The sequence below is a fragment of the Andrena cerasifolii genome, chromosome 1 (assembly GCF_050908995.1).
Source record: "Andrena cerasifolii isolate SP2316 chromosome 1, iyAndCera1_principal, whole genome shotgun sequence".
Taxonomy (NCBI): domain Eukaryota; kingdom Metazoa; phylum Arthropoda; class Insecta; order Hymenoptera; family Andrenidae; genus Andrena; species Andrena cerasifolii.
Genome location: NC_135118.1, coordinates 19,683,234 through 19,705,852, shown reverse-complemented (window position 1 = coordinate 19,705,852; position 22,619 = coordinate 19,683,234). Strand labels below are relative to the sequence as shown.

At 43.2% G+C, this 22,619-nt stretch overlaps 3 protein-coding genes across 6 annotated transcripts in view; 2 read left to right on the top strand and 1 right to left on the bottom strand.

The window, feature by feature from the left end:
• Positions 1-519: 519 nt before the first annotated feature.
• Positions 520-7,056, bottom strand: Med23 (mediator complex subunit 23). The gene is made up of 11 exons (XM_076812665.1): positions 6,839-7,056; positions 6,288-6,532; positions 6,078-6,210; positions 5,827-6,009; positions 5,468-5,752; positions 1,979-4,124; positions 1,664-1,903; positions 1,431-1,590; positions 1,067-1,354; positions 794-1,000; positions 520-708 (listed from the first exon to the last, which is right to left on the bottom strand). Exons 1-11 carry the CDS (start codon positions 6,881-6,883, stop codon positions 570-572), a joined length of 4,071 nt encoding a protein of 1,356 aa, XP_076668780.1. The 5' UTR covers positions 6,884-7,056; the 3' UTR covers positions 520-569.
• A 136-nt stretch (positions 7,057-7,192) lies between these two features.
• On the top strand, positions 7,193-13,736 carry LOC143369232 (uncharacterized). Of its 2 annotated transcripts, XM_076812921.1 has the most exons (4): positions 7,193-7,472; positions 8,341-8,471; positions 13,119-13,326; positions 13,427-13,736. In XM_076812921.1, exons 1-4 carry the CDS (start codon positions 7,395-7,397, stop codon positions 13,652-13,654), a joined length of 645 nt encoding a protein of 214 aa, XP_076669036.1. In that variant the 5' UTR covers positions 7,193-7,394; the 3' UTR covers positions 13,655-13,736. The 2 variants fall into 2 exon arrangements, with proteins under 2 accessions (XP_076669036.1, XP_076669026.1); XM_076812911.1 differs by lacking the exons at positions 13,119-13,326; positions 13,427-13,736 and adding an exon at positions 8,764-10,809.
• A 7,042-nt stretch (positions 13,737-20,778) lies between these two features.
• Magu (SPARC related modular calcium binding-like protein magu) overlaps positions 20,779-22,619 on the top strand; it is a 52,387-nt gene continuing 50,546 nt past the window's right edge. The window contains exon 1 of one of the 3 annotated variants that reach the window (XM_076812751.1): positions 20,779-21,328. In XM_076812751.1, coding sequence (XP_076668866.1) covers positions 21,239-21,328 — 90 coding nt within the window. In that variant the 5' untranslated portion in view covers positions 20,779-21,238. The remainder of the gene's footprint in view (positions 21,329-22,619) is intronic. The other 2 variants (XM_076812760.1, XM_076812769.1) reach the window with 2 other exon arrangements.

Genomic DNA, 22,619 nt, shown 5'->3' with positions numbered 1-22,619 from the left:
TATGCAATACAGATTACAGTATTACAGTAATGGTTCGATAAAATTTGCGACGACTAATTCCGAAACATATCGAACTGCGTTTGCCAAATAAATAGGATCGGTGAGTTTATAAATATGTATAAAAGTTTGAGCTTCGTAACTTATGCTTTCTACTGCGACAATATACACTTACGAACCTGTTTAATGTATCAGTACTGGTTTGTCATATGCGCTGTGAAAATAAATGTAGCATTAAGCGTCATAAATATACCGTTTAGACAGAGCAACTTACATTTCGTTGTACCTGTAATACTTCGCTAGAACACTTCTACTTTCTGTCCACATGCGCGCTGCATAATTGCACAGTAAGAAAGGTGACTCTCTTTTATTTAAGATATATACGAGTAGCCTTAACGCGTAGAAAAAACGTAACAAAATCTCGTTTCAATTCGGACAATAGTTCCAGTATATGTATTTGTAACGCACTGTCTACGCAAAGCTAATATCGATTCATTCGAAGTGCAAACGTACAAACGAACCTTTTTACATTAACACGTATTCACTTCTACATTGTTCGCGCTAGGAATGTCTCAGGAAGACTGAATTTCATCTATGTTGATATGTGCAATGAATCGTAGTCTCATCTGTAAAGCTGGCCTTAGTCTTCGTATGATGCACTCGACTTCGTTTTTCATCATGTCGCCGACAAACATGTACTTTATGTGGTACCTGTGATAGCGTACGTTAAGGAAAATGTGTTTGCTTCTCCCGAACGATTGTACGACGAAGGAAGTAAACGTTATTGAAAGGATACAATAGATCGCACACTGGATCCATGTACTTTAAATGGGACTGAAGGCGATCCACTTGCTCGAGCATCTCGTATAAACAGACTGCCAATTCTACGACACAATGTGGCCTTTCGGCATTGAATCGTGCCAAAGTGGGTCCAATTAAGTGGCACGCATATATTAATTGCTCTTCGCTGTTCACAACTGGCTGAAGTTTCTCTTTGATAAACCTAAGCGGAATTGCAATTTACGTTAAATTAGGCCCAGAAACATGATACGTTCATTTGCAGACTTACTGAGGCATAGTGGTGATTTGTCCAACGCCAGCGTGATGCCATACGGAGTGTGCCAGCGCCAGCATATAGCTATATTTATTTTCCAGCAGGCTGTTGTGAGTGTTATTAAAATTGAACATTTGGAAAGGAGTTAGATTACTGTACTGCCAATTGGCTAATCCTGGATTGCTAATAGTCTCTACTAGTCGGTCGTGAAGCGCTGACCAGTAACACTCTGGCAAAGCAGCTAGCAGCAAACCCACGCAGTTTATCCACAGGTGAATTTCATCCGATGGTATCACCGTGTACCTGGTGCATTTTAAAGTTCGTCAACATTCTTCTCGAGGTTCAGACACACATGGAGCAATAAGTTACAGTATCTTACCCCTTTGCAACCACGTCTAATAGCGAGTTGGCGACCAAATTAGGAGCAACAGGTACCGCCATGAGCTCAACGCATGTAACGTACAGTGCGTGTGCGGCAGGGTTTGGGAATTCGTTGAATCTCCAATCAGTGGCAGGGAAATGAGCTGTGCCTGACATCGCTGCGAAAGAAATTTACGGAAAAGGCTGCGTTACGAGTACAGGAATTTTGTCTGATAAGAATGCACCACTTACTTTCTACGATTCTCTGTACCAAACGAATGTAGTAATCTAACTCTGGCATCCACGTAACAACGTCGTCGGACGACCGAGTCATGTACATCTGATAAGCTTCTGAAAGCGCCCATCCTGGCGCCCTGATTTCTCTCAGCGAGCCCAAAACGGCAGACACTAAGCGTCGTTTTAAAGGCGGCCTGTCCCTTAACTTGCGTTCGTAATAATGCAGTGTGTTGTAAAGATACGTTACTGGCCGGTCTGTAATTCATAAGATTGACTGAAGTACGCCTGACTACGATGTACGTACGTCTTTCAATTACAAGTAATACGAACCATGAAACTTGTACAAACATCCCAAATGTTCTAACAACGTCTCCAAACTTTTCGACACGGCTGGTATTTCCAAATACCTGTGCACAACAATATCGAAAACTGGTAGAAATCGCAGGCAGACGTTCCCAAAGTAAACTGGTAAGCTTTGATATTGACTGGGCCCTCCGCTGGTTTGCTCCATGATGCCTTCCGGAGCAAACTTCTCCGGGAATTTTCTGTGAAACGCAAGATGCTTCTCGTGCCAGTTCGATTGCTTCCAGTGCTCTGGTGAGTTCTCTTTAACAAACTCCTGGACCCTGTTCCTAAATTCAATGGCCTTCAGCAGTAAGAGTTGTATGATGAAGAAGCACACTTGAGCTTCACTGCCTTCGTGAGTCCTCAGTACTAGACAGAGAATCAGTCTGTCTATGGTGACGATGTTGTATTTCCAGATCATATCGTTAATCGTGTCCACGCATTTGTTCACGTGCTGCCCGCCGCCCACGCTATTGGCGAACTCGAACACAAGGTAATCGCAGAACTTTCGTAGGTGAGCCGACAGAGCTCGGGCTCCGATTCTCTCTAGAATTTTATACGCGATGGGGCTAATGCGATCAGTCTCGAAGATCATCTTCCACAGGAGACAGAGGAACAGGGGTGGTGTGCCGGGTACAGAGAAGTGTGCTATTATGTCGTTCTCATTGCTCATAGAAGCCCAATTTCGGTATTCCTCTTCCACCGCCTTCTTTATTTGCTGCTTGTTCTCCTTGGGCACACTGTTCTGCTGGAAGAATTCGCTCAGCACCGGGGGGAAACACTGGAGAGTATGGTTAGCCCAGGAATGAGGAGTATTCTGCATGATTGTGTTCAAAAGTTCCTTGCACCATGTACCGCTATGGCTGTCCGACCCTGTCCCTGTCACGTGCATAGACCGAGCTAACGTTAACACCAGAGCTCTGTTCAACTCTTCGGATTCCGCGGACACGAGCGTTTTAGGTTCCGACAGAAATCTAGACAACTGCGGCTGCACTTCGGCGGATCCTAAGCCGGTGATTAGGCGAAGGGCAGTGCTCTCCACGCACAGATGAAGCTGTGTCTGATTGGTCTGTGGCACAGCTGCGAGGCTGTGCAAATGAGACAGAAGTTGGACCCTGTAATGCGGCTGTATGTGGTGCATCCTGTAACTGAACATTTCCAGCAAAGTATACAATGTTCCCCAGGCGTGGGACTTGAATACTGTTGGAAGTAATTGGCTGATGAAACCTTTGATGCCGAGGCTCTCTATCTCAGTGTAGACCAGGAGTCTACTGTAAGTCTCGACCAGCGCTGGTGCCAGTGCCATGTTGCTTTTAGACTGCGCCAACTTAATCACGTGAGTGACTATACTGTGTATTAAGCTCATTTTCGAATGAACCGTCAACGAGTCCAGGATCGACATAGATAACGGCGTGGTAGGGCCGCTCGCAAGAGCCGCGTTGTTTTGTAACGTCTGCATTGGCTGCTGTTGCTGGCCTTTCTGGGTACCGAGTATAGTGTCCACTAAAGCTGCCATTGGTCTACCGAAGTAATCCTGGTTCGTCGAATATGCGTTGCACAATAAAGCGATGCGGTAGTCTGAACCCATACAGAGGGAAATATTGGGCATCACTAAATGCTGTAAGAATTCGTGGTGAAGTTTCAATGTGTGCGGTATCGGTCTATGAATATTGGAGTGCTCAGACTGAGCTTTCCTCAACAAATGTATCCATATACATGTGATAGCCATCTGATGAGTGCACAGTGCCTGAGTATAATCCGGAACGGGTAAAGGTTCTTTCTCTGGATAAAGAAGATCGTACAATTTTAGTACCGGCAAGAAGTTCGACAACGGGTTTCTCTGAATACTCCCAGAAATAAACTGCAGTAAGACCCACATCAAGTGATCTCGCCCTTTTCTTAAATCTCTGCCTGCTAGCTTGTCATGTATCGCCATTACGATACTTGGGAAGCAGGCGTATGAGAACAGTACGAAGTATATGAGCTGCGATGAGAGGTGCAGCCACACATAATGATTCGCAACAGTTCCATCTGTCCCTTCTGCTGGCAACGTTTCGTTTTCCGCGCGTTCCATGGCAAGAATTACGAGCTCGACTAGTTGCTCCTCTAAAGCTATACATCGTTGCTTTTGCTACGGTAAAAAGAAAATAATGCTGTAACGGGCTTGAACCCCAATGCTTAGAATAATTTTGTTTCGCTTAAGGGGGATTATACTTTATTAGCTCGGATAATGCGCAAATAAGCGTAAATGAAACAAAACTAATTCTTCGAAGAAGTTGAGGATCTACTCTATGCACTTGGAATGACAGATTAGCGCCAGACAGTTGTAAGTTTAAAAAAATATAATTTTTCTTTACTTAAAACATTAAATGCATTTTTCTCGAAAGTACTTTCTTCAAACTTATGGGGGTGATTTAGAGAAAACTGCTCAACCGATCGACTTGCTCTTATAACTAGATAATTCCAAACAATTCTCGATGAACCTCTAGAATTATAAAAAAAATAATTTTAATAATTTAATGTTTCATAAATAGATAAAAAGAAGTCCTAGAAAATCGTACTTTTTCTCCTAAGCTCCATAGTTTTGTTGATTTTCGACTTATTTATTGTTTTCGGGGTTCATCGGTGATATAATTTCATAAATAATAAGAATATTTTTGGATTTTTGATTCTAGGCAAAAATTGAAGGCGGTAGAACCCCCAACGTTTCACAACTTCGGCGGCGACGCTGTAGCAAGATGTCTCTATAATACATATTTTTAAGGATGTATTGGATCTATCTTCAAAATGGTACCAAGTTGATGAAAATTTGTGAGATTGTTCTTACTAATCTTCCCGATGTGCTCCAAAAATTTTAAACGAATTCACTAAATGATTGCTGAGTTATAACGATTTTAATTTTCACTGATTTTACAGGTATTCTTATGGAAAGAGACGACCTTGACGGATAAAACAGCTGCAAAAATGTTGAAGAAATAGTACCAATGTTTTCATTCTTTTTTTACATATAGTATATAGGTAGATGAAAATATCTAAGTTTCAATTGTTTTCACTACACCGTTTTAAAGAAATAAATTATAACATGAGACAATTGTGAATTCAGGGCATTTTCACAGCCAAAAAATATAGCAAATAATACTTGAGAAAGCATTTGTAAAGTGAAAAATACCTTCCTAGGAGTAAAAATAAGACTCCAACCATCGTTCGAGTTCCTTACATCTAGATTTATTATGCGTGAGACGTAGATATTCAAGCATTTCAAGTTTCATATACTTTTGTCTAATATTGTACGTCCGATACATCCTTAACATAAAATTATTTTTTTTCGTATCTTCAAATGTTAAAAATGAAGTCAGAAAAAAGGTTCAAAATGATTTGCATAATAATTTCTTCGGAAAGAATTCCCGGAAATCGGCCTGTTTTAGCGTTACGTAAAGTATAATCCTCTCTTAATCTTTTCAATCAAAAATATACCTGCTTCTGTAAACCAAGCATCGAGCACACCATGTCTCTACTGTAGGGCTGTTCTAAAACATATCTAAGTAACCCAGTCTGTGGTTTAAGCAAATCCTCGTCGTAAGGCAAGTTCCCTTTCAGCGAAAACTTCAGCGTGGTTGTATCGAGTACCCAAGGATTAATCAAATCTGCGTATCCAGTATGTTCCACAACTGGCAACATTTTCGAATGCCCCACTATAGACACCATTTGCGCGGTGTTGCGAAAGCTTTCGACAAAATTTGATAGCAACTTCGCTAATTTCTATAAACAGTTAGTCACATGAAGCACCATCGAATCAATGGAACATAATAAGCCTTGCGGTTTAAACGACGTACCCAGTGCGGCCAGTTTTTACCATCAGGATAAGCCTTCTGAATTTCATTCACAATAAAGTAGCTCGGTAATAAGCAAGCATTTCTGTCGAAAATGTACTCGATTACATTTTCCAAAGCCTTCAATTGTGGTTGAACAGACGCGTTCAACTTCGCAGGGATAGTTAGTGCCTTTTCCTTGCATCCCTATATTATGATAAACGTTTATTGAGTCCTGTCCACACGGCTCTGAAATTGGCTCCTTCGATACGTACCTTCATTATTTCCCTGACACCCTTGTAATCAACTCCGCCGATAATATGGCGAATAAGCACGAAACATTCGACCCAGAAGTCCTCTAATTGATACTGTAGTTTGTCACAACTTAAAATACATTCGCAAACGAGTCTAAAATCATATAAGCAAGGACTTTATTACGAATTCATATAAGTGCGTTCAAACTGTATTAGAATGATAACGGGTACCTTGCTGGTAGAACATTAGACACAACTAAATTTTCAAGTAAAGACAATAAAAGCTGCAATCGTTTGTGATTAGTCATAGCCGCTGCCATGGATAGAAATTGTCGAACAGCGTTCTCTTGCTGTTCTTTGGACAGGTTCGACATAGCGGAAGTCAACTCTACCTGCCATGCCGCTATTTTCTCGCTCTCGCTATTCGGATGGTGCACAAGTACGCAACTAAATGCTTCTTCTATAGCTTCTACTTTCTGCAGTAATTTCATAAAATCCGTTATTCTCGCGATAATGTATGAAATTTAGAATTTTCGGGAAACTCAATGAAAACAGATCGAGATTCGTAACCGCGTTGATGCTAAACACTCGAAAATAATTGGAACTTTAACTCGACTCACTCTCTCGTAATGATAATATATGCGTTATGAAACCAGATTGTAATCTTTAGTAATTTCCACTACCGCATCGTCCGAAATTATCATTGCAAATAACAACGCGTGTAAACTAGAACGCAAGATGCCAAAATCACGGCGAATAGCGTTCAAACAATGCATACTTACCAAAATATCGCTGACTATATTAGTGATTTGCGTCTCGCTGCTCATTTTTCTAATATTCCGGTTCCCAGATGAAGCGCGACGAAGATCGATAGTTAGCACGCAGAAAGGGAAGTTATTGTTTCCAAATATGCCTTTTCCATAGCTCGTTTTTTAAAATTTACGCGTGATGCAGAATGCATAAAACAAATTTGTAAACATACGTCAAGTTCTGTTTACATCTGCACAACCTACACATGCATTTCTATTAAGTAGTGATACGGCTATCGCGTGAGATGTCGTTACCATTCAATTTAAGTTCAGCATGAACGTCGAAAGATGACACTGTCGTTAATTTTACGGTGAACGGTCCATTCAAATTTCGTTCGCTAGCCAGTGTTTACGAAAAGTCTGTACAAAGTAGCGATAAAGTAATTGGGGATCGCGAACGTCAAGTTTTAGAATAAATCTTCGCCACTCGTTGCACGTATTATGTTTCGCTCGTGACACACAGTTATCGCTATCGCAGGAACGAAAGGAGCCTCGCGTCATAACCTAAATACAATTTCAAATATCGAAGATGTTCTCGGCGAAGCACAGTGTGAAATCGACGTTACTCTGCGGGCCAGCGGAACTGAGCAAATCATTTATGTTCGAGGTAAATTATAACAGAAAAGGTTAACATATACCTAATAGGTCTATTATCCTGTACACATAATAAGTTCAAGGAACGGTGAAAATTAAGTTCTCGAACTCTTATCGGACTATTCAAACAGCAGCCCCTTTAACGCCACTATATACAGCATATCTTCATTAATTCCCGGAAAACTAAGTTAACACATTCGGTGTCGCGGTGGAAATTCAGATTTTTGGTAGGATTATAAAAAGCGTCTAGAGAACTAAATTGCGATCATCAATTATAGAAAAATTTCAGCTCCTTTTATTCTACTTTGATTTCGACGCTCAATCGATAACACCTTTTTCCTTCGAATAAAATAGCGAATTCGGTAACTCGCACTGACTGTACTGGTGCCAAAAAATGACTTGGATTGGTTGATTCTTATAGAGCTATCTTCGTTTCTATCAGAAACAACCAATTCAAGTAATTGTCTGGCACCAGTGCGGAGTCAGTGCGAGGTATCGAATTCGCTAAAATTTTCACAGACACCGCGTTCACAAGGCATTTCCAATTTTTTTCGAAATAAAGAAATCATTCACAGTCGTCAACATTCCATAGATATTTGATAACGCGATCGACTTCCGTCTCATCGTGAACCAAATTCCAAATTCACACGTACATACTACGATTGCTAACAGAATTCAAGGTCATTGAAAAATTTTATTCGCAACAACGTTCAGATACAATATCTCTCGAATGTTGACGCGGGATATCGCCACGCAAGTGACAACATCGTAAAAGCTCCGTTAAGCGTCCTTTGGCGCGCGCTCGGCGAGGACTAGTTACGGGGCCTCTGTTTTGTCACGATCGGGTCCTGACATTTCCGGAATCGGCTTTTCCTCTGCAGGCAGCAATTTACTGGGCCGAAGAAGGACGCCGCGTCGTTTACATTACGCCAGCCCCGTTGGAGAGCCTGCCGGCTGCCTGTCACGACAGAAGTAATCCAGCACCCGCGGCTTTCAAGCTGATGAGATTTATGTAAGCGGAACACACTTTTCTTGCGATGCCTCTGCACGTGCATCGGCCTTCGGGATTCGTTCCCGTAAAAAGAGGGCGTCAGATATACGTCCACTTAACTGAATCTCGGCTTATTTTCAAATCGCCAAGCTCGTTCTCGGTAGAGTATCTTTCGAGTCCCGAATGCCGGCGAGCGTTCCGGAGGCTCCACATGTGCGTGGTTGGATTAGCGCATGATTTAGTAAGCGAAACAACTGCTGAACAAAAATGTCCACGTGGTGATTATATCTGAGCCTTTATTTAATCCGGGCAGATGGGTCGTGAGCCGCGATAAGAAAGCGGCGATTTGGATCACTGAGTTCAATGGACTCAAGTATAACCAAGATCCGATTATTGAGGTGGATGGCTTTGTGGGTGGCCCCGTTGATGGTACACACTGTATAATAAGTGTGTATATACCTCCCAACATTGAGTTTCGGGACTTTGAAATGATTGTGTTTAGAGTAGAAAGTTCGAGGAGGAATCTTGGTCCAGGAGCTTTGGTGGCAGGAGATCTAAATGCCAAATCTACCCTGCGGGGCTTAAAGAAGAATAATCGCAGGAGTAATGTTAGCGCGTTCTTCTTGAACATGGGTTTAATCCCCATTAACACAGCAGGGAGTTACAGATTTGAGAGAAACGCTGGGGTTTCTAAGATAGATATCCCTGCATTTGATAGAGTAGCGTTTAGACTAGTGCACGACGGCAGAGTTCTACAGGATTACTCAGCGCCGGACCAAAAATACCTGTTACACATGTTGTATAAAAGAATTATAAATAAAAGCTTCCACAGACAGAAGAAGAAACGAGAACCAGTGATATGGAATATAGAAGCTTTTGACGTAACAAAGTTTGCGGATGAATACGAGAGAACAGTTGAACGTATACCCGAAGATGAGGAGATGAGTGTAAAGGATATTAATAAGTTCCTAAAATATGTGAATGCAGTATGCACGAAAACTGTGAAGAGTACGGCGCTGACCAGGAGGCCGCCTAATATTTGGTGGACAGAGGATATGAGTAACTTAAGGAAAGAAACTATCAAGAAAAGAAGAATCTTGTTAAGAGCTAGAAAGAAAGGAAAGATGAGCGTAGAAAAGATGGCAGAACTAGAAGTAGAGTTTAAAAGATCCAGGCGATGTTACAGATTGAGTAGAATGGACAGTAAAATCAGGGTATGGAAACAGATCTGCGAGGAATTGGAATACATGCGGTACATGAACTTAGTCGATAAATATGAAGAGGGAGAACCTACATCTAGTCTGTCGAAGGAAGAAGCTCTGGCAGTGATCGCACACCTGTTCCCGATAAGTACCGAAGAGCAAGAAGAGGAACAACGGATGGGAAGAATAAGTACGAACGAAAAGGAAAGCGTGCAACTGGCAGAGGATACGAATAGAAACGATGAAGATATTAAAATTAGTACAGTAGCTTTAAGGATTTCGAGGTAGCAGGTGGGAAGAAGAGAGGGTGTGAATGTAGTCTCTTTACGTGAACAAAGTAGAGCCACTTTCTCAGTAGTATATTTATTTTTCTCGTGTGAGATCAGTTTTACCGAAAATTCAAGTTTACATTTATGTTAATTTCTGAGGGGAGCTGTGTATTAGGTTGGTGCACATTAGAAATATGTAGAGATGGAATAAGAATCTCTAACGCTGGCTCGGGACTCGAGAGATGATAATAAATAAAATAGTTAAGCAGCAGAATATATTTTTCTTCAAACTTCCCCATGTGATACGGCCATTTCATGTGCACTGACCTAATATTTCTTTTTGGCAATGGGTGTGCTTATCTCGAACGATGATGCAGTTTTGCTCGTCAGGGAACAATGGCGCATAGAATGGCTTTATAATTGGAGAACATTGTTCATCGTACCGGAAGCGATCGGTCAAGGAACATTAGTTACTTTGCGCGTCACACGCGCCAGTTATTGGCATTCCGCGCGCATAAACATACGCGTTGTTTACGAGCGACCGTATTTTCAGAAGTGGCGCTGCGTTGAACGCTCGTAGATCGCCGCAGCAACGTTGTTCATACAATTATAGAGGCAAGTGCGCAGTACTTTGGTGCTTGCGCGGAAAGCTTCGGTTCTTTAGCGAGTATCGAGGATATTATTACTCTGGCACGGCGATCTGTATCTACCAGTCAATGTTGGAAACTGTTATTATCAAACAGAAAAAATTGCCAGGCAGCGCGTGTGTCAAATGTAGTACTAAATAGCTTTAAGAAAATGTGGTAATTACGATACGTAATGGGATAATCGAGGAAGCTTGGTAACGATCCTCCATACTTCCAAACAATTTTTTTCCACAATTGGATAATAAGAGATTATAATTTTTTTAAAATAAGATAGCCATTTGTGTTCATTTTGAGGCACCCTGTACAGTGCTTGGGAGGAAAAGGATTGCGTTTAGAAGTGATCGATGCGAGCGACTTGGAAACGATTCCTCTTCTTCCTTCCTCGATCCATTTCTTCTTTACCACACTTCTTTCTGTATTAATCCTCGTAAAGCTAATACTTTGTGAATACACAAAGTCAATTCAGAAAGGTTTATTCTTTCGGCTGCGCGTAAACATCGGAGTACGAAATTTTTATGCGCGATCCATCGTGGCACCAGAAGCTGTAGAAAAATAAACGGTCGGCCGGGGGTTCGCCGCAAATCAACTGCTTCCTTCTTCTTCCGTTTATTTTTCAAGCAAAAGATTCTGTGTCCGCGTGGAGGATTCGTTGAACGCCGCTTCTGGCGAAAGAGGAAAATTCCCCTTTCTCCTTCGCGTCGCTTCAATTTTTACCGAACTCCCCATTGCCGACGTAAAATCACAGCAATAAATTTTCTGGCGGGCGAGCAAATGAGTTTAGATCGAGTTTTGATAAAAATAAGATAAGTGCGCTAATACTTTCTAAATTGCTGTCTTTTGCTTATGGCTCCGGTAGTAGATGCCAGCCAATATCACTCTTCCCCCATTTTCTTTTATCCGAGAAAAGTAGTATAAGTTGAGTTATGTCGATGGATACGACGAAGAAGATATTATCTCACCTCAAGCTAAACAGTTTCTTTTTCGTTCATTTTTTTTGTGAATCGAAGTTAAGAATAAAATTTCCCTCGCTCAATTTGTGATTTAATTCAAATTTTGTAATTCTTTTTGCAAGTTTTTTTCCGAATATGAGGGATGTTTTTGAAAGTCCACTGGGGCGAGACATATCGCTGATTTGCTGCAACAACGATGCAACTAAAAATTTGAAAGCTTTTGAGTTATTAGTATAGAAAAAGCGTTTGTTGGCTAACAAAACTTTTGAACCCGTTTCCCGAAAAATCGTTGAATTTTGAATTATGTGATTGTTGCAGCAAACGAGCGATGTGTATCAGCATTCATGTCCAAAATTCAGCACCTGATCTTGCATAGCGCTTGAAATATTCCAATTATGTTCTTGAAAAACTAAGAAGTCTGGCTTGATACTCGTTTGCTCGCCCGCCAGAGAAATATAATAAATACAGCGAACAGTAATGCACGGCGTTCCAAAAGCCCACTACCAATTTCGATGAAAAGTACAATCAATTTCTCCATCTAAAACATCTGCTCGGCGAAAAGTTCTTGAACAGTGAACAACAGCGGTTACCTTAAGACAGCTTCCAAGATTTTAAGAGCTCATTCGCACGACGAAACGTGTGCATATAGCGATTCACGTATTCGATACCTATTACAGTATTTCCTCGTTATATGCTCGGTTTGGTGTACACGATACGGACTTTTCGCTATCCCCACCACTTCTGTCTCACTCTTGTTCGGCGAAAGCGAGAGCGAAAGGCACTAAAAGCGAGCTAGAGGCACTAAAAGCGAGCGAGAGGCACTAAAAGCGAGCGAGAGGCACTAAAATTATTTAGGCATCCCCTATTGTAAATTTTCTCTTGCTCTGGGATTAGGCATTTTTATCTTTGTTATTTTATTTTATATTATATTATATTATTTTATTTTATTTTATTTTATTTTATTTTATTTTATTTTATTATTGTATATATATATTTTATAACTTTCTCTCATTTTTTATCTTTTTATGTAATAATGGTAATATTTTTGTATCTCTGTACACTAAAGGGTTTCCCGTCAATAATAATAATAATAATAATAATAATAATAATAAAAAGCGAGCGAGGACTGTACGAGGCAGACGACGCGTTGATGTTTCGTCTCGCTCTGTCTTTCGGACGCCTGACACTCTGTCCTTTGCGTGCGGGACGGGCGCGTGCGATGGTTGCAAGCGCTTACCGTGAGCCGGTCCTGCGTCAAGATTTTGCGAAGCGTTTTTCGTGCTCACGGTAAACGCTTGCGACCATCGTGCACGCAGTGATGCATCTCGCTCCCCCCTTCGGTTAGAAAGAAGCGAGAAACGAACACTCGGAATTAGGGCTCTATTCGCGATACGGGCTCAACGCCGGTCCCGACCAGCGAGCCGCTAACGAGGAAACACTGTACCTACCACTCGAAGTTTCTTCCTGAAACGCGCAAAGCGCGCCAGCAAACTTGCAAAGTCACCGTGCAACGAGATTGCGTCACCCGCGCCGAACGCCGCGGCAATCGTGCTCGATTATGAAACGAGCGGGGAATGATCGCGAGAAATTACCGTCCCAGGTACTTGGAGGACTACGAGGCTCTCGTGGAACGGCTGGTCGAGCTGCACACCTTCGCCACGTTGCCCTCCGTGCTCCTGATCGACGACTTCGACACTTACATCGACGAGCACGTGAAGACGAAAGCGACGCGAGAGGCGCACATCGCCAGGACGTGCTCGGTGATCCTCGACACGATGAACTCTTGCGGGAGGATCTTGAAGACCAGCGTAAGTAGCGGCGCAACGGAAGAGGACGGATGCATGCCCCGCCGCGGAGATAATCGAAGGATCTTTCTCAGGAGATTAATTCGTTTCTCTGATCGATCAGGTGTACGTATGCGCGTGGTCCACCTTGGCGATGAACGACATTACCGCTTACGCGATGTATTTTCTCAATACCTGGAACGTGACGGACGAAGAGGACGGTAAAACGATATTGCTGAAGAAATATTCACACGAAGCGTCCACTGTACAGTGCCCGTCGTATAGATACTGTAAACTTGAAGATGGGACGAGGGTCCTGAAGCAAATACTTTATGACTCCGTTGAGAATTAAACTGCCGAGCTTAAGTCCACCTTTTCTGGGGTACTTTTGTATTTATTCTTCAATATTAGTATTATTAATAATTATATTAACTTAATATATAAAAGCAGAATGTTTATATGCTTGTGTGTTTGCCTGCCGCCTAAAAACTTTCGAAAGGTAAACTCTGGGGTCGCGAAATGTGTCCCAGCTAGGGAATACAATCCCGCGATCCCGGTTGCTTTTTTGGATTTCAAAAATCCCGGGATTCGATACAACTAATCCCGAGAATTTCGGGATTTTTTTAAAAATGTGAATTACTTTATGAGCGCCTGACAGATATAAAAAATGGACGGAATAAATCAACATAGTTATTTCGTAATAATATGGACAATAATAATAATGATTTATTTAAATAATAATATTAAGTCGCATGTAACTAACTAAACTATATTTATTTTTACAATGACATTCTCACCTTCCGCTATTTCAAAATCGCGCGAGTTGCAAATCGCAACTTGTCTGAACACGTAAAGTCGAAGCATTGTAGGTAGGGTACTTCAGGTGCTCTGCTATTTCTTTGTTCGCATTTCCAGAAAATCTTCACATTGGTTTACTGATATTACCTACTTATTCAGACTTTAATATTCTTCATTGTTCTACTGTTTTTATTGTTGAAAATAATTTTTGTTTATGTTTGAGACTAATGATAGGAAGTAAGTTTGTTTACTTTATGTAAAGGTTTAGAATTTTAGCACGTAATAAATCATTTTAATTACTGGAATTTTCTATTACTACCTAATCCCGGAATTAGTGCCGGAATCCCAAGATAGACTTTAAAAAATCCCGCAACCCCGGGATAGTAAATAATGACCAGGATTGTATTCCCTAGTCCCAGCTTATTATATCTAGCTAATCCGGATGAATGTGACTATTTTCACAAAAAAAAATAAATACATTTTTTTAATAAAATCAGAATCTAAATTTCGGGCGAAGCCGAGTAGGAAAGCGAGTTATACTGTAATAATATAATTATATTCTATTATTATATCATAATAATAATATAATTTATAATTTATTATTATATCATAATAATAATATAATTTAAAATTTATTATTATATCATAATAATATAATTTAAAATTTATTATTATATCATAATAATATAATTTATAATTTATTATTATATCATAATAATAATATTATTATAATATTTTGTCGGATACCCGTGAATGTTTATGAATTGAGAGAGACAACTGCATATTTACAAACTTCATCGCGAAAATTCTCTGTGTGAGTCGAGCTTGTAGCTTCGACTGAAACGTTTGAAATCACTAATGTACATATTCTTGAGACATTCCAAGTAGAACGTGAAAGGCTACTGAATTAAATACTCATTCAAAAATGCCTCCGTACTAGATACTACAAAGAAGTTGGAGAGTCGCGTTTAATAGTTGAAGCCACAGCATCGTGTCGCATGTAAACGATATAATTCGCTTTTGATTATTTTTCGACGCACACTTTGACCCAGTCTCCTGGTCACCATCGGAACATAAGCCGCAACAGCTACTCAAGCTTGTATACCTCCAGCCTCTTAACACCTTACACATCGAAGAAGTACCTAATCCCAGCAGTACCGAGGAGACGATTCAATATTTCCGTCTCCTTGCAGCGAGCGCGAAACGCCGCAGAAAACACCGGGGCAAACGAGCAGCAGGACAAAAAGAGACAAGTGCCGGGGCGGTTCGGATGTTGGCGTCCTATTGTCTGGTTCTTCAGCTCGAGCAGGTCGAGAGCCGACTCTCCGGGGGAGAGCCCCCCTATAGACTGAACCGACCACTCGCTCCAATCGGTCCGAAACAATCTGAAACTGTCAGGGCTGCTGGTGCCCCGTTGGGCTCCTCCTGGTAATAAATGGAAACTTGACGGCACCGTGCGTACACGGCGAACGGGAACCAGAAGAAGATGAATTTTAACCAGCTGCCGCGCAACCAGCCCCGGCTCACAATAGGCGAGCATCGATATCATAAGCTGGCGCAGTTTGCTGAGCATTCGCTCGTATTATTCTCCGTGCCATCATCGGCGTAACATTGATATTAATCGTTTGCAGGAGGATCGTCAGAGGGTGGCGCGCGGGCTGCGCGAGGCGGTGAAGGATCGTTGCAGGGTAGAAGATTGCAGGGTCAAGCTGCAAAGTTGCCAGCTCGATCCCTCGGGTCCAGGATCACCGAGACAACGGTAAAGCACCGTCGGTGTGTCGTGATGAGGAGCAAAGAAAGAGACAAAAGAAACCTGGAGAAGAGACGGGGAGGCTGCGCCGGCCGGAGGGAGAGAGAGAAAGAGAGAGAGAGAGAGAGTAGAGGATGAAAAGAGAGGGAATTATCGCATACCTGAGTGAACAGGTGTGCCGGAGTGGACGACGAAGTGAGTTGCTGTCCGGCGGCTCGACCAACGTGCAGCCTGTTAAGTCCCTTCGTGCACGGTGAGCAGGGACGCAATCACCGGTCGATTTCAGAATTCGCGACCACGGAATTCCCCTCGGGAAAGTAAAAATCACCGCTGAGACCGAGCTGACGAATGGGGCATTGGTCGAAACAAGAATCTCTGAGCCCCTGGGGATTATGAGATTCGGGAATAGCGGATGGAATTATGGATCACCCGATTGCCACTCAGCTCTGAATAATCGTTACTTTTGCCTGTTCAATTACGTCAGCCAATTACTATATAATTGCGCACGCGATCTTCCACTTTCTCCGGCTGGGTCTGGAGTGCGGTCGGGCGCCAACAGATGCTCCCAGTGCACTTACCATGCAAATGACCACCTTTCTCCGATCTCAACGGCGGTTTCATTGTCTATTATAAAAATCGTCCCGCTGGGAAGAATCTTTTTTCGTATTTTACATCAAGTAACTTTTCTTCGAAATCCAATCCGAAGTCCAGTGAAAAATTCACGGAACACCGAGGGATGTATGAAAGTGTTCCTCGTTGCCCGGGGGAAAGCAAGCACAATGCGAAGCTGCTTTGCAAAGCTGTCTCGAAGGCGGTTAAATGGCGAACCCTACGAGCGAATTACAGGCACGGGCACGTAGGTAGCCGAGCAATAGCAAGTTATTATCTCGCTCTGCTACGCCTACCAGTGGAACGAGTTCAATCGAAGAGTTCGATCGTTCTGGCCGATTAAGCACCATTGTGTTTGCTTGTCTCGGGCAGGTGTCTCGAAGACAGATATTGCTTGCACGCGACAACGTTGAGAATTATTGATGGGCCGGCTAACGTATGCGCGCGTTTGCCTTTAAATCCGGCGACGAGTTTAATCGCGAGATTAAGCCACCGAGGCCCTCTCCCGTTCTGCATTACATCTAGGCGTTCCACGTATATAACTCTGGTGTAAATCGTTGGGCGTAACCAGGCGAGTTTGGCGTATTTCTCGAACAGTTACAAATCGCATTATTCCTTGAGGGGTTGAACTACGAGGAAATTGAATCTATTCGGTGTCAAGCTTTGGTAGTTAAAAATGGGATACTGGTTTGCGTGGATTGTGCAGTTGGCGTGAAATGCTAGTTTGATAAATTGATACTGAGCAGCATAATGGGCTGGCGATATTGAAAGATTAGATACCATTTTGGTTCTAGTACTTTGATTGTATAAATTGCTTGTGCTACCAGTGATATTAAAACCGCACCATTGAAATGCTAATTTCACTGGTATTTCAAGCATTAATGTGTAAGTGAATGAAAATACTAGTATCCCCGTGTAAGTAATAAACAGCCGGTGTACTTTTAAGAATTGTAATAAGTGCCACTCGTAAGCGAGCGCCGTCCAGGGAAATCAGAGACCGATAGTAGAGCGTGCGCCCGAGAAGCTTATATTCGCCAGGAACAATACGCTCGCGCGCTATTTAATTCAGAGGACACGGCGGCGTTGTTCGCCGATTCAAGGCTTCTCGCAGACCACCTGGAGACAATCGGTAGCGTGGGGCGCAGTGGAAGCGCGAAGTACAGACAGCGAGGGAATAAATCAGCGCCCCGATTGAAATTTAACGAGGAACGCGGACGGCCGCAGGTGTGCGAGGCCCTCCCCGCTTCTCCTAAACGCGTATAATCCGCCTGCACCCTCTCGCGCACCCTCCCCGGCCGGCGCGCGTCGCCTCCTCGCTCCCTCGCTGTTAAAAGCTACATTCCATCGGCCAAACAACCAGTTCTGAATCGGTTTCGAATTCTCGATGACTCATGAATCTCTTCGATCGCGCGGAACTGCCCGGGAGGAGTCCGCCTCTCGCGTGGAAGAAAGCGAAACCGAGCGCATCGGAATTGCTTGATTTGTACCGATCCGATCGTAAACGCGCTCGATACGACCGGACACAGCGCTCTAGCGATGCCCTTTCTAATTTACTAACACCGCTCAGAAGACTCGGAAGAGTACATTGTTTGCGATACACTCCTGTCGACCGGGGGAAATCGAAACGGCTGAATCGTTCGCGATTTCTTCTTTTCGTTTCTAAGGCGCCTGCATCTTTCGACGGGTACGCGATCTCGATTGTTTTCAGATGCGCGTGTGTGACTTGGTTTAACTTTGTCGCGAGCGACGCGGCAATCAACAAACCCCGGTATTTTCGGCCTTATCTCTGACAGTCGGTGCAGCAGCGTCAGGTGTTGCTGCTCCGATCGAGATGTGATAAGGAGGCGAGGTAAAACTAATCGTTGCGTAAGTCACTTCCCGAATTCGCGGAGTCAATTCCTCGCACGCGAAGAATTATTTCGCTGATGAATTAATTTGATCGAGCATCGTCTGCAATTACGCAGTAGCTTTAAAGTAATTGGCATTGCTAAGCTTTTATTTTTTATTGTAATCTACGAGGATGCTACAGTTTTTTTTTTTAAAGACAAAGCAACCGTTTGGAGACATTTTTTACATGCACCGCGTAATTGCGATATGCTGCTCCGTGATCCAATGGACGAGACAAGTGTTTTATGAAGTTTGTATGTTTGTTGGGTTAGTCGGCGGAGATAATTGTTAAGAGATTACGTGCAGGGAATGAAGCATTGGTATACGGAAGATTCTTAGTAGAAAAATATTTGCAGGTGAATTAAGTACAAGTATAGAAAATTTCGAGGCGGGACGCGTGTTTCAAAATGATTAAGAGTCTTTGCTTTTTCAGGCCTTCGGTCATACATTCTTCTATTTTATGGCCAAACGTATCCATATGGTTACACTCGTTATACATTACCATTTAATTTAATACGTTGCTCCAAACAGAGGATTGCGTTTCTAGTTCGAAGACGAAAGAAACACACGCCACGTATTTTATGTACTGACACTTCTTCTGAATCACGCGCGTAAGATATTCGAGGATTTCAGGGTATTAGATACTTTAGTGAGCAACAAAGTCATTTAGACAGCCAATCCTCTAATTGCTTTTCTGAATCACTTGAAAACTCGTTTAAAAGAAAATTCTTATCATAAAAAAGGATCGGGGTTACGCGTCTCATTTCAGACTAAAATCTAAAATCTAAAACTCCTCGAAATACTTTTGAGTATCACATTTAGACAGAAAAACGACGATGATGGAAAAAGGGTTTCTTTATAAGTGCACTAGTAATATTCCCTTCAAGCATCCAATTCGAACAACATAGGGTAGACGTTCAAATTATTGCCAGATAATACATTACCTATCACTTTATTTATTTTACTTACTTATTTTACTTAAAACACTGGCAGTAATTGGGACATCTACCCTATACGCACACTTCCAACACATTGAAATTCACATCCTGCAGCAAACATTCTCCCAAAAAGTATAACACTTTCCACAATAATTACAATACTTCGAATTCCAATATTCCAATACCATACACCAGCAAACAGTTACTTAACTTCATTCGTTTAACAAGAAAATCCCAGGTATATATGTCGCACGACAATTGTGAAATTTGTCTTTTCCTAAAAAGCCTAGACTAATTCTTACCTCAATTAGAGTGGAGGTCTCTAGCTGTATTACAAAAAGGCTGCGATTGCCAAGCCCATTACCGAGGTAAAAACATTTTGTCGACAACGAAGCTGATATCACAATTATTCTCCTGCGACATATACGTATCGAAGTCCCAAAGCTACACTGCGTCCTTTTTTCTCGACCTTTTTTCGAACAATCAAAATCCCCGAAAGCGACGAAGAGGAGCGTACCAGCAACGAGGAGTTTGCCACCGGATAGATATTATAGTAGCTTCCATATGCCTCCCACCTTCCCGTACATTTCTATCGGTGAAATTACTTTACAAAAGCAGATCAGTTTGTAGTAACACTTACGTTTATCCCACACAATTCTAATTCTACTTATGTGGTTATATCTATTCATTTACTAGCTTTACTACTCGGTTTCGCCCGAAATTTAGATTCTGATTTTATAAAAAAGAAATTCTTTTTTGTGAAAATAGTCACATTCATCTCGATTAGCTAGACCTAATGAGCTGGGGCACATCTCGTGACCCCAGAGTTTACTGTTCGAAAGTTCCTAAGCGGCAGACAAACACACAAACACTTTCTGCTTTCTAGCTTAAAGTACCCGGGTAAAACTTCGATTATCACGGAGTGTCAGGAGGGTGAAATAAGGGGAGGAAGGGTGGTATGTTCAGATTTCATGGTAGCCTATATTTTCCGCAGGCTTCTAGAGCGTGATCGTGCGAAATTTGGTCCAAATGGGTTAAAAAATTCGGTATAAAGAGTATCCTTTATGTTATTCCTGGTCCTAGACTACGTATGTACAAAATTCCAGAAGGATCCGTTGCGTAGTTGCGACGTGACCGAGTAACAAACATCCAAGCACCCTTTCGCATTTATTATATTAGCAGGAAGATAGAACGACAGAACTTGCGGCGGGTGTTTTTCGGTAACACGAATTGCATCGCGAACCAAAACGTCAGGCTTCGAAAATGCCTCGCAAATGAATAATTCTCCGGCCCCTAATTTACTTAGGAGTTGGAAAGCGAAATTACAGAATAATTAAGAGAAAAAAAGTAAAACCCACGGCACCGGGATTTGAACAGCCCGACCTCCCGTTTGCTACCGATGCGCTCTCGGGTTTCGGTAGCGTGGATTGTCGGCGGAAAGCGCCGAACAGGCAAGCGCACACGGACAGAAGGTAGGGGCACGGCTGTGTTAGTGCGGAACGAGCAAAGAGGGGTATATACTACGGTTGGCCGTGGGGTGGGTATGATTTTGTCCCACGTCCCACGATTCTGGCATCACTATTGCCAGTTGCTCGCCGGCGGTTGCCACGGCTGGACATACAGTCGCGTCTTTTCGTGGGGCCTCTCCCCCCTCCCCATCGATTGCGTCCAGCTACCCCCGTCCGGTGCGTCGAGTCGCGCGCCACCAGGAGGGACCTAAGGCCCCGTCCCAGTGGAACGGCCGGCCAGTGGCAAGGCAAGTGTCCGGGGGCCGAAGGAGAAGTCAGTTAGCGGTCGCGGACAGTCGTAAACGGAGGTACCGAGGGGTCATGAAAAGGCGGATGCCATGTGCCGGGGACAGTGAGTAGGTGTGAGTGGCGGGAGTGTACGTGCGCGGCGGGCCAGCCACGGGGCCCTTGGACCCCTCGAGGACGTAACCACCACACAGGGCACGATGACGATCAACCCGATGATACGCGTTGCCGCGGTACTGTCAGTTCTCGTCCACCTCGATGCCGCCGCCAACACCGTCACCATGGCCAAGGTAAGCGAGCGTTCTTCTGTAACTTTAGGAACCCTGGTGGTGTTCCGAAGGGTTGAGTGAATCGAATATCTAATTCCAAAGTGGTGGCTATTCGTCAGAGTCGTAGTCCATGGATCATTTGGGTCTCCACGTTCGTCCGTTCGGCGCGATTGTTCATTTATCCGGGTGCGAACAGAGTGGCTCATAGCCGTAGTTGGCTGCGGATGGTGTTCGCGCGGCTCCGTTGTTCGTTAACTAGGCGGGCGGCTCGATAAGCGCGGTAAGAACGCTTCGAACGAACGGCAGGACGGTTTACAAGTCGGTGGCCCGGCAGAAAAATTCTTAGCGCTCGGCGTGCCGCGGAACGCCACCGCCTCTTTGCGCTTCCCGCCGCGCCGATACGAATAGTCTTTTGTTTGCCCCGGGCAAAGAGGAAAGGTAAATAGCGGGTGTATTCGACGCGCGATCAAAGATCCGCTAAACCGCTCCTTTCTCCTCTCATTTTCGCAAATACAATTATAACCGCGCGGTATCTCGCTCCTAATGATTAATCGGGGCCTCGCTGTACAGTGCTCGCTGCTAACTTAATTATGTGGAGCACCGATAACTCCACTGGTTTTACAGTCGCAAGGCGATGCAGTGGGGCCTCGATTGTTCAGCTCGACTAACGCCGGGGCTAGGCTGTTCGCTGAAATTTGGAGCTCCGAGAATCGGACTGCGTCGAGTCACGGGAATCCTAAATCCCTTGGATATGAAACGTCCACGTTGTGTTTAAATTTTGAGAAACTTCCTCTCTGTTCCGAATGGGGAATTCAATCCCGGGATCAAGACTGTTTTTTTTTATTACATTTTTATACTTTTCAGTTGTTCATAGAGTAATTTACGTTTCTAAAAATTCTCGAAATTCTCCGGACAAGTTAGAACTTGATACATCAAATCCCGGGAGTTTTAGGATCCAAAAGAGCAGCCTGGATCCCGGGATTACGATCCCGGGATTGAATTCCCTAGTTGCGAAACACTTTTCCATTTTGCTGTGAAAAGTGTAAGAAGGAGTCGCTCTAATTTATATTTCACTCTCGTCAATTCAAGCACAAAAGGTATCTTAAGGACCACGGTGTAACCAGAGGATCGTTCTCCACATTACGCAGTAACCACTCGATGAATTATCAAACTACCGTGTGCTCCAATGAATCTGGAACCCTCGCGTACTCCAGGTTCCACCGCGTTGCGAAATTATCTTCCATTGTACTCGGCTGCTGTTCTAAACAGTAGCTTCTCATTACGTGGACCACAGCTAGCCCAATTAGCACGG